Raw genomic sequence first — 13040 nt, 5'->3', positions numbered from 1 at the left:
TTTTCTTCTATCTTAGTGAAGGGCCAAGCTACAAGAAGTCAGCAGCTATACGAAAAATAACCTCAAACGCGAGAGATTCATAATAAGTGTCGTTAATTGAACAATATTGCAGTCTAAAACACCACTTTTGTCAATGAAAAACAAGTATCAGATAATTATAGTTGTGTATTACTTACACATACAAAGTCTCCAAGGCAAAAGCATATTTAATAAGTATCCAGTAGCAAATGTGTCCGTATCATTCGACTTACTGCATCATTAACTCAACTTCATCAGTTACTGTGGCCACTAGGTGTCATTCAAAAATAAATTACCACTCCGCTTCAATTCAAAGACAGCATAAGTTCAGTCCAAACGGTTATTAATAAATATGTCAGTGTTTTTCATATCTACCATTGTTCTCGGTTCGACTCATTTCTAAGTATGTATGATTTCTGCTTACATCGTATCGGATCAATATCGGTATTGGCCAATAGTCAAGGCTCCAATATCGGTATTGTACCAGAAGTGAAAAATTGTATCGGCACACCCCTTGCACATGCTATGTAAATGTTCCTAGATGGTTGCACAGTGGGTTAAAATTACACGCCATCCATTTATAATGGCAAAATTCACAAAACCAGAATGCATTTCCATATAATTTAAAATCTATCTGCGACATTAAGGTTTGTTGACAAAAATATTTTTGAAAAAGGCTTAAAGTAACAATTTTCAAGTAGAGTGAAATGTACTTGAGAAACCTTTGGTAGCAATATAGATGCAAATTGTACAAATCAAGCTAAACAACATGTAACAATGTAGGAGACTTGTGCAAAAGGGAGTGCCAAAGGTGAAATGAGGTCACCGCAGTTGTCAACCGTGACAACGTGGCTATCAGCCAGTTGAGTAGTTCATGACAAACGGGAATTCCCTGTATCCCACATGCAGTTATCTCCAAGACCTGGACCACAACGGCTCAGTAACACAAATGTCACACTGTTTGTGCACCACAACAAAGCACACAATGTGAAGCCGCTCATTACTGCAGTAGTGGCGAGAGTTAGGACCACAATAATCTGCAAGTTCAATTTTCTATTGAAAACATTGTGTTTAGTTAAAAATCGTCACCTATATTACCTATCTATTATGTATGCATTTTACCTGTTGGGTATGTAAATAAACATCATTTCTTATTTAATATTATTCAATTATTTCCACTTTTAGTTTTTTTCTGTCAGGTGTCGCCACGACAAATTAATTGCATGAATATTTTTTAGTTGATTTTAACTCAGAATGCCCTTTGTGGTGCAACCCTGGCCTGGAATCAAACGCATGCCCTTTACCATGAAAGGAAGAACATTCTACCATTAAACCACCAGGGATTGTTCTTTTTTATTATTATTGATTCATATTTAGGGACGGCGTGGCGCAGTGGAAGAATGGCCGTGCGCGACCCGAGGGTCCCTGGTTCAATCCCCACCTAGTACCAACCTCGTCATGTCCGTTGTGTCCTGAGCAAGACACTTCACCCTTGCTCCTGATGGGTGCTGGTTAGTGCCTTGCATGGCAGCTCCCTCCATCAGTGTGTGAATGTGTGTGTGAATGGGTAATGTGGAAGTAGTGTCAAAGCGCTTTGAGTACCTTGAAGGTAGAAAAGCGCTATACAAGTACAACCCATTTATCATTTATTTATCATATCATTGGTGAATTCAAGTCAAACTTTATTTGTAGAGCACATTCAAACAATGCAAATTTAATATCATGTTATAGTAGAATTAGAATGATCATTGCTAATGTTATTATTAGCAGTATAATGTTATTATAGCATTGCATATATTAATGGCTGTGGTGGTGTATTAGTTATTTTGCTTTTCTTTATTGTTTTTAACTACTTTTTGCTTGCAGTATATTGCAGTTACATACTTAAAAAATGCTATCCTGTTCATTTTAGGGTCTTTCAAAATGATATTGTACCCCAGTGGGGCACTATTTGTAAACGTATTGTAATGAAATACTCCCTGAATATCAAGTTGTGTACAAACTGTACATAGTGAATCTGCATTCTTCTCATTTTTGCCGATATGCTCAGATTATGCCACCTTCTCCCTGTTGCGCTTGGTTAGGGGTCAAGGGTGTACTCCAACTTGTTAAGAGGAGTTCCTGAATTTGTGCTGTGAGAAGTGCAAAAGATCTTGTGGAAATCTTGTGAAGTTAATTATATATATATATTTATTTTAAAGTTAAAGGCACACCTTTTTAATCAGGTTTTTTTTACTGATAATTTTAAACTCTTCTTTAGTTCTTTAGCTTCATTCTGTTAATTTCTATTTTATTGCTTTTATTGCCACTAATATTGTTTATTCTCACAAATGGTTTTATTAAAGTATATCTTATTTTTACATATAGTTTAAAACCTGTTTTAAATTTATATTTTTTCAATGAAGTTAATTGTATTTATTCTCCTGTGTGGACACCCCAAAGGTGGTGTTTTTCCTCAATCATCAGTGTTATGCCATGTTTTGTTAATGTCAATAGTCGTGTGTTTTTATTCTTTTTCCTTTTAAATGCTGTAAAGCATTAAAGTTGCAACTTGCCTGTGCATGAAAAGTGATACATAAATAAAGTTTGATTGATTGATTGATCGATTGAACGATTAACGTACCCGAGACGGTTCACAAGATTTATTATTGCCATAAAAATGAAACTAGGGATAACTCACAGACACATTATCCTTATTGTATGGCACTTCCACATCTTGCAAGAGTAGAACATTAGTCACAGCAGTTAAACATGTGTAAAAGTCTGAAAAGATTGAAATGCAGGAAAAAGCATTTTGCATAGTGTAGCAAAATGGACACAATGATTGGACATACTGCAGTATTGGCGAACTGTACCAGACAACTTTATGACAACATGGTCAATCAGCAAAACAGGATGCTGAAAAATGTTGACTGTTGGCCAACTATTTATGGAACTTATTTAAGAAGTAAGAAGAGCCATGTGTAGATCTTGTCATCTATGTCAAGGTAATTCTCCGACCTCAATAGTGTATGTAACTCTGCCTGTCAACATGTAGGGAATACTTGATTACATAGAAAGTCATGATATCAGGCCCCTTTAAAGGTAAGTGAACAATCAACCAATCAATTTTCATTTACATTTTCTGCAGCACTACAAAGTTCGATGAAATATGAAAATATGATGATGTCCAAAGCAGGTGGCACATTTAGGTGGCCAGAGACTGAAGAGGAAAAAAAACATTGATATTTGTTGATATGTTCGTAGCTCTACACTTAATAGAAGTCGGTCATATTGAGTCACAGCACAACCATAAAGACATATTTTTCATCAGGGCTCTAATAGAACAGCAGCATTGCTGGCCACGGCCACATGAATCATCCTTTTTTCACTTTTTCCATCTCTCAATTTCTCTTACCGTAAAACCACGCAATCCCGATGGCTTCAATAAGCACTCCAAAGAGAATCGATGTCCCAGCTGCAAAGTGGTCCAACAGAGTAAACACGTACATCCCGCCCTAGAGTGACATAGAAAGAAAGAGTCATCCACCATATATATATATATATATATATATATATATATATATATATATATATATATATATATATATATATATATATACGTGTGTGTGTGTGTGTGTGTGTGTGTCAAGTGCTTATGAAACTAACTCTCACTAATGGTGCAAAACTTACATTTGTAACACAAAAGAGTGAGATGAGGAAGGTGACGACCACAATGAAGAGGGTAAACAGTTCTCTGTGCTTGTGAAGGAATTTGAACTCATCAATCAGCCCCGTGATGACAGACTCCATCCCACCCATCTACAAGACAAAGGACAGCATAAAGTCACCAAAATGCACATTTAAACTACCACAACCATCATGTAACCCATTCAGCATCCTCCAATTAATGATATGGTATACAGTATGTATATGTATCATAACATGTGTAAAACAATCTGATTAAAGAAAAAACTCAGCAACAGTTTCTAAATGTGACTAATCTAATTGGCTAACAGTTACAAATGTATGTAAGTGCAAAATTACAAGTATGTTACCTTATACTGCTGGTTGCATATGACATCATATCAATGTTTCTTTTTCGCAGCTTTATTCACACAATGGTCAAGCAGCTTGAGCGTAGCTTTAAAACAAGTGAGAGTGAGTGAAGTTCTGTTCTTGGGTGTTCCAGTCTTTCAAATAGAGAGTTAGCTTTCATAGAATCCCAAAAGAAGTGGTTCATAAAGGTAATAAAGTCAGGGAAAAAGCGAAATTGCGTCAAAGGAACTGGCTCTTAAAAATATCACTTTCCTCATCTTATGGAATACAATCGAGTTGTGCTTGTGTCTGCAGTGATCTCTTTGTAAAATGTTTGTATGAACATTTGATTGGTTTGAGAAACTTTTTTGTGAGGCAATCAAGTTTATTCTCTACTATATTTATGTATGCTATGGCTCCGAGGTATTTGTCCTTGGCCTCAGCCTGGACCCCCTCTCCAAATGTAGCTTACCACCACCGCCGTGTAAATGTGGAGTGAATGTGAGCGCTTTGAGTATCTAGTCGATAGAAAAGTGCTATACAAATCTAATCCATTATTATTACTATTGTTATTTTGTTTCAATAGAACATAATATTGTTCCATAGAATTTTACAAATTATAATGCTGCAAATCTCTCTGTCATACTTATTATTTATTTCAACTTAATGACATTTTCAAAACTGTAGACCTCAACATAGGTGTTAGAAATGTTTTGTTTTTTTATTCTTAACTGACTTGAAATATTTACCATAATTAAGGTGGTTTAAAGTGGCAAACATTACAGAACATGTTCAAATAATTTTGGATCAAAACAATTATATTTTACATGTTCATATTTCAATAAACATGTAACGTCAGCACTGATAAATAGATAAGTAATAATCAATGCTTCTGTATTTACAACCTGATTGCGACTCCGTAAATCGCAACCGCTCACCATTGTTCCCTTGAAGCGGTTGATTGCTGTGACGTTCACGTAGGAACTCGTTTTTGAACCTTGAGAACCGATTCACACATTATTATTTGAATTAGTACTCATTGTCTACGTAGATTAGCCGTTCAAAATATTTGATCGTTTGGCTAGAGTTTAGACCCCAAATTTATATTAATAAGACTGTAAAACTGAATGATTTTGTGCTGTTTGATGGAATAGATAAAAAAAAACTGCATACTCACAGCACTGTCAATGCCCAGTGTCAGCAGCATGATGAAGAAGATTACTGCCCACACCGATGACCCAGGCAGTGTTGCAATGGCTTCTGGGTAAATAACAAAGACCAAGCCAGCCCCTAAAAAAATAATGAAAACTGCATCAAACAATGAAAAACCCAATTTGTGTTCTGACTTCACTTTGTAAATGGTTCACATTCAATGACAATTCGGTTTAGGGTATATTTTAGTCATGTGTGCATTATTACAAAACGGACTACAAAAAAGCTCGCCATGTTGGATTGGTATTGCTTTTACAGTGAGCATAGAGCAGGGCTCTCCTTCAAATGCCGGCCAAAGGGCCAGATCCGGCTCGTGTTTAGTTCAAAACTTTGTAGACAAACATTTTTTGGGAAATTCTTAAAAACACTTGAGTGCTCCTTTTTTATAAAGAAACTTGTACAATTTATTGGCAGATTGGCAACAAATTACAGTCCAAACTTGTGATTCACACAACTAAGGTATTTCTCAAGGCACCTGTTTAAATCATCTTCTTTTTGGCAGTTACATACTGTTTTCGTAATGTTATAGCTTGTCTATTTTAGATCCAGTCCGTAATCATTTAGTCAACACATTTAGTTATACTAGTAGTGTTCCTAAATGTTCCAATTTAGGTTCTCTCTTTTTCATCACTGCTGGATATTCCACTGCTGGCCCATGAGTTCAGTTCAAAAACTTTGTGGGAGAATCACTTTTGCAGCAGATTCTTAAAAAACACGAGAGCGCTGTCAAAGATGACCAACCTATCTTTAAAAAATAAAAAAATGCATAAGGTCAATAAAAAGAGAAGAGCGCCTCTGTAACTCTGACCGAAAAAATTAAAATAGACCAAAACCAATTGTCTACTGTAGAGGATGCTGGTTCTCCGGAATATCCAAAATGAGACCAACAGTTAAGAGAGAAGTCCGGTCCCTATAGCTTTCTGTAAATGTGAACCCCAACACAGTTTAGTTGAATATCCCTGTGTATGTTAAAATATGTAATCCAGTGTTATTGCCCATTAGACATTTTAAGGACAATTATAGTAGAATGTTGGTATAGATCAATGTTGTTAGAGATCAGTTTTTCTCAAATAGTGGGGAGTCACGGTGCGATGCCAATGGGGAGCATGTGACCCCGGGAAACATGCTTTATCAGTACCATACAGTATCATGCTTCAAACCCAGCTTAAAAAACGGTGCACTTCAAAACATGTTCATTGTAGCCATTAATCTTGACTTTTCATTTTGATAAAAAAAAACAATTGTTCTATTCATTTTTTTTTATAGTATAAATTGTGCTCCCAAATTGTTGTTGCTAATCGAATTCGAACAAATTATTCATTGAGTTTATTTAATAAAACAATTTGGTATCAAATGGTTCAAGTCGGTCAAAAAACAATTATAGTTTAAATAAGGATTTCTGTTGTAAGTTCATCTACAGGTCTTTAATTTTGGTTTTATTCAATGTTAGTAAGTTTACAATGTTACGCAGAGGTGTGCTTTTTTTGTGAGCAAATTATTTGCGGCGAAGAGTGGGGGGGTACAAAGTATTTTCTTCTTCCTATAGGGGGCGTAACAGAAAATAATGGTGAAGCACTAATATAGATACTGTTGCTGTCTGTTGTTTCAGCACCATGGACAGTGCACCAGGCTTCTCAATACAAGACAGCGACTGACATTTAACAGTCACATTGGTAATTAATGCATGATTGTAAGTTGCACAGAGCTCAGACAGATACCAGATCAATAAGTCAAGTAGACTAGATTTGACTATTGAGCCCAACAAACCCTCTGTACCTAAACTCCACATCACATCGCTGAAAAATAGGGTGCAGTGATGGCCAATGGGATTGATTCTGTACGGGAGGGACATTTGTGGAGAACCATACCATCCCTTACAACCTTGTCCAGGGGGACGTTGTGCTTGTAGGACATATAGCCAAGGAAGGAGAAGACCACGAAGCCAGAGAAGAAGCTGGTTAAAGAGTTGATGGAGGTGGTGATGATGGCATCCCTGCATTATGAAAACCAAATAAGGTGAAGATTAGAACGTCAAAAAGAGAACATTTGAAAAGGTTGAGGTTACACATTCCTAAAAGCAACACAGCAGTCCATGAAATCAGAGTCAGATAGATATACTGTAGATGCATATTAATGTGTAAGCATTGATGACATGTAGTGTATTGCCTCTTTATGTTGGGTGAAAAAAATTGGTATATATATATATATAGTTACATACATATATGTAAATATGTAAATGTATATATATATATATATATATATATATATATATATATATATATATATATATATATATATATATATATATATTTAGATACATATATACATATATGTAAATATATACATATATATCTATATATATAACTATATATAGATATATATCTATCTCTCTCTCTCTATATATACAGTATGTATATATAGATATGTATATATATATATATATATATATATATATATATATATATATATATATATGTATATATAGTTTTTTATATATACATATATATATATATATATATATATGTATGTGTGGGAAAAAAATCACAAGACTACTTCATCCCACACATACATATATTGCGCTCTACTACGGTATCGAGCACTATTTTTTGGATAACCTTATCAAGACATATATATATATATATATATATATATATATATATATATATATATATATATATATATATATATATATATATATATATATATATATATATATATATATATATATATATATATATATATATATATATATATATATCCACAGGACCTTCCAAAGTATTGTGAAATGGAGTAATGGACAACGTGTCAATTTTTAAACAAAGCATAAAAAGCAAACAAACAAGCCTGCTCAGGGTGCTGATGATGTTTTAAAGAGCAGAAACATTTTACTTGTGCAACCTGCTGTCTGTTGCACAGTGGGGTGTCAAAGACATGTCAGGTTTCAAGCAGCTTCAAAGGTTATTGTAATTCACCTACTGAATGTGTGTGTGTGCGTGCGTGCGTGCGTGTGTGTGTGTGTGTGTGTGTGTGTGTGTGTGTGTGTGTGTGTGTGTGTGTGTGTGTGTGTGTGTGTGCCGTGGCAACTTCCCACCTGGAAGTCTCTTTACCTGTAACAGTTGTTGCTGAATTTGTTGTAGCTGGAAAAGGCGATTAGCACACCAAACCCAACTCCTAGCGAGAAACAGATCTGCGTGGCGGCATCGATCCAAACCTGGGGGGCGACAGAACAGACGCACTTGTGTGAAGCAGCAAACAAAAGGCACAGGAGAGGAAAAAAGCCATTATGAGGGATAATTGCAGGAAACTCTTTCAAAGGCAATAGATGAAAGACGCTTGTGAATACGGGGGGTAATTTTGCAAATTACTGCGCCATGTATCTATTTAATCTAATTCTCCAATCCCCTGGGATGCATATCTCGCTTATTCGTACTCCCTTTTTTTTTGTTCATAACTGAGTGTTTAGTTATGGGTACTTGTTGAGCTCCTTTGCAAGAAAATGTAAATAAGATCTGAAACATTTAAAGGCGAGAGTAAAGAGATATGCAGAAACACAGTGTTTAATTTATTGCTCTGCACTGTAAATGTAATGCACACATTTTAGCGTATTTTAGTCCTCATTTTCCATAAAAACTGACAATGTTGTCATTCTGTGAATGCTGTTAGATAAGTTGCTACACTTTAGATGCATTCACAGAAATAGCAGACTAAAAAAATAGTTTAAATACAAATGTATGGCTAGGTAAGGACAGGTGGGAAATGCCAGCTCTAAGCTTTGTGTGCCCCTCAACAAGATTTGGCCATGGTTTTTTTTATGATAATATATTTTTTTTTTACTATTGATTTTATTAGTGTGTAATCAAATACAAACTCCAAGGCTCCAAATGTCACTAGTTTTTGAAAATTCAACTAACGTCCCGGCGGCCAAATTTGGCCAAGGAATGACACCAAACCGGCCCGAAAATAAAACCGACCCCTTTTCTACTCTGTAGCAATTACTAACACACACTATATTGCCAAAAGTATTTGGCGACCCATCCAAATGATCAGAATCAGGTGTCCTAAGCACTTGGCCCGGCCACAGGTGTATACAATCAAGCACTTAGACATGGAGACTGTTTCTACAAACATTTGTGAAAGAATGGGCCGCTCTCAGGAGCTCAGTGATTTCCAGCGTGGAACTGTCATAGGATGCCACCTGTGCAACAAATCCAGTCGTGAAATTTCCTCGCTCCTAAATACAAGGTTTGTATGTTCTCTATATCCAACATTATGTATTACTCTGACCTTTTTTGTAACACCGTTTTTGAAGTAAGCACACTTACGTAGTTATTTCTTCATATATTTCTGCACAATAAATCAGATGTGGTAACACTAGCAGGCAGTAAAGAATATAAGGTGATTTTTGGTCTCGAATATATTTTGCTTTATTTACTATAGAAATATTTATTGCCACATTATGTTGCATATTTTTTCTATATGAGATTTCCATTTTATTTTATCATCTATAATTACACCAAAAAATGTGATTTCCTTTACTCTTTCAATATCTACTCTGTCTATTTGTATTAGTGTTCGACTTTCTCTTTTACTGTTACAAAATAGCATTATTTTAGTTTTACTAAGATGTAAAGATTTTTGTCAAATCATCTCTTTTATTTGTTCATTTTTCTGTTTTTATTTGTGTTACTACTCACAATCTTTTTGGGTGGCACTCAGCATATATGGTAATGTACCGTATGTCCATCCATCCATTGTCTATACCGCTTGTTCCTCTCGGCGTTGCAGGGGAGCTAGAGCCTATCCCAGCTGCACTCGGGCGAAAGGCAGTATTATACTCATTACGCATACATTAGGTTAATGGACACTCTAAATTATGTGAATAATGTAATAAATGTGAATGGCTATGCCCTGTGATTGACTGGCGACTGGTCAGCGAGGATTGGCTTTAGCACACACTAAGCCATAAAACATTTTGTTTAGTTTTTGCTGTATTTGCTTTATTCATTCAGGTCATCTTCTCCTTGTTTACACTTCCACCCCTACTTTACATGCATGTCCTTACTATCCAGTTGGCTCCTACCTTGGCATCACAGAGTTTCAGGAAGTCTACAGACAGGTAGGCCTTAATGCCATCTATGGCTCCCGGCAGGGTGACTCCTCGGAGCAGCAGCACAGTCAAGACCACATAGGGCATAGTGGCTGTGATCCACACAACCTGAGAGGGTCACAGAAGGCAAACACACACACATACACACACACACACACACACACACACACACACACACACACACACACACGCAATTAGAACAGGTGCATGTTTGAAACAGTGAGATAGCCACGTGAGAAATATGTCTCTCATCAAGTGATACACACACCTCTGAATGCTTTGTGTACTTGAATTTGCAAGCATATTTAAAATACCAGGTATTCAGGAAGAAGCCGGGCCTTCCTTTTCATGTATCACAAATCTGGCCCAGGAATGACGCCATTCAAAACTTGGGAGACAAACAACTTTGCAGCATATTCCTAAAAACATGAGAGTGCTCCTGTCGTATAGAGGAACTTGGGCCACTTTAACTGAGGCGTTCCTCAAGGCACCCTTTTAAGTCCTCTACTTTTTGGCCATTTTTTTTCTTTCGTAATGTCAATAATGTAATTAGCCTGTTTACTTCAGATGCAGTCAGTAGTCATTTGTTCAACTTCTTTAGTTATACTAAGGGTGTTCCTCAAGGTTCTATTCCAGGTCCTCTCTTTTCCATCATTTGGGCTATTCACTTGGTGGCCTGTAATTTCAGTTCAACAAAACTTGTGAGAGACTCACATTTTTGCAGCAGACTCTCAAAAACACTAGAGTGCTGTCATAGAGATGATCTTTGACTAGCTTTTTTTGCAGAAGGTCCTTAAATACTTATCCCCTCAACTCCCCCCAAAATGGATTAACTCGCTGCAATAAAAAAGATAATACAACATACATCCATAAACGTGGATGCATATGAAAAAGTGCAATATATTTATCTGTACAGTAACCTATTTATTTATTTATATGTGCACCGTATTGCTTTTTTATCCTGCACTACCATGAGCTAATGCAACAAAATGTTAAATGATAAATGGGTTGTACTTGTATAGCGCTTTTCTACCTTCAAGGTACTCAAAGCGCTTTAACACTACTTCCACATTTACCCATTCACACACACATTCACACACTGATGGAGGGAGCTGCCATGCAAGGCGCTAACCAGCACCCATCAGGAGCAAGGGTGAAGTGTCTTGCTCAGGACACAACGGACATGACGAGGTTGGTACTAGGTGGGGATTGAACCAGGGACCCTCGGGTCGCGCACGGCCATTCTTCCACTGCGCCACGCCGTCCCCCCAATGTTGTTCTTATCTGTACTGTAAAGTTCAAATTTCAATGACAATAAAAAGGAAGTCTAAGTCTAAGTCTAAGTCTAAAAACACCAGAGCGATCATGTAACTGACAAAATAAATCAATCCAAACTAAATGTCTACTGTAGAGGATGCTGGTTCTCTGGAAAATACACTAATACACGACTAATAGTGAAGGGAGAAGTCCGGTCTCCTGGTCCTTAGCTTTCTGGAAATGTGATCCCCAAAACAATTTAGTTAAATATCCCTGATGTATGATTACATAAACAATTGGGTTGCCATTCTCTACCTTGCCAGAAGTCTTGACTCCCTTCCACAGACTGAAGTAAAGCAGAACAATGACCACAGCCAGACAGGAAGTTAGCTGCCAGCGTGGACGACCTAGGTTGTCAATACCATTGCTGTCTTGAATGTGGAGCACCCCTCGCCTATGGGGAAGAAAAACGTCTGATGAGAATTAAGTCTGTTTATTGATCCATCTTATATAACATAATTCTTTTAACAAATGGAATGACACAATCTTCTAATGGCAGAGGTGATTATGCAATAACTCACAACGGATGGTTTTAAAAACAATGTGTTCTTTAAAAAAAGAAATACAGACGGCTGATGCCATAATTTCCATTGATTAAAAGAAGGTCTGACAGATAAGACGTAATAAGATGTTTAGCACACGCAGTCAAATTGTCTGCAGGTGATTCAATGTAAATAGCACACTGCCATTCAAACCAAGATGTATGAAAAGCTTTGACTGTCACAACAAAACCACCCCCTCTCACGGGAATAGAAGACACCTGGCCAGCATCTGCTCACAAAGAATGGGTAACTACAGTACATTCGCTAGATGCTCAAACATCTTTGAGGATTAAATGTTGAAAATTGTATGAATATTTTACATTAAAGTACTTTCAAAATAAATTACGGATGAATGGATTCATCAAAAATGAATGTTTACTTCTGTGACTGACCACAACCGCAGCATGGCATCTCATGTTCTGTCACACAACTTTTAGGTTATAGGGGTTACTATACAGTATGTGGTTGTTGAACACTTTTAACATGCTAAAACGCTGATACACAAGAGATCCTGATAAGTAGTATAAAAATAGAAATTATGTTGTATGGCAACACCCGGTATATTTTCATATTAGTGGTCTCAAACAATTACAATATTTAATTAGATTAACTTAAGGGTTGCTATGGATTAATTTATTTTAACCACAATAAATATAATTATTTTTACAATCGTGTTTCATTTTGCAAGAGCGAAGACAAACAAGAAAGAAGGATATATATATGCACTTTACATGTTCATGAAAGACCTTAAACATCATATTCATGTTTTTCTAAACACACATACATTTATCTACATTAACGAGGAAAATACTGCCCGAAATGCATTG

General features: G+C 36.3%; 1 protein-coding gene across 1 annotated transcript in view; it reads right to left on the bottom strand.

Annotated features, from left to right (window-relative positions):
• The window catches only part of slc6a3 (solute carrier family 6 member 3), a 32487-nt gene that overhangs the window by 9563 nt on the left and 9884 nt on the right, over window positions 1-13040 (bottom strand). Inside the window, exons 6-12 of the mRNA XM_061951084.1 lie at window positions 11927-12065; window positions 10328-10462; window positions 8355-8458; window positions 7116-7240; window positions 5213-5325; window positions 3691-3819; window positions 3416-3515 (exon numbers count right to left, since the gene is read on the bottom strand). Of these exons, the coding sequence (XP_061807068.1) occupies window positions 3416-3515; window positions 3691-3819; window positions 5213-5325; window positions 7116-7240; window positions 8355-8458; window positions 10328-10462; window positions 11927-12065 (845 nt within the window). The remainder of the gene's footprint in view (window positions 1-3415; window positions 3516-3690; window positions 3820-5212; window positions 5326-7115; window positions 7241-8354; window positions 8459-10327; window positions 10463-11926; window positions 12066-13040) is intronic.

This window comes from Nerophis lumbriciformis, linkage group LG04 (assembly GCF_033978685.3).
Source record: "Nerophis lumbriciformis linkage group LG04, RoL_Nlum_v2.1, whole genome shotgun sequence".
NCBI classification, from domain to species: Eukaryota; Metazoa; Chordata; class Actinopteri; order Syngnathiformes; family Syngnathidae; genus Nerophis; species Nerophis lumbriciformis.
The sequence above is the reverse complement of the archived record's forward strand: the minus strand, read 5'-3'. Positions and strand labels throughout refer to the sequence as shown.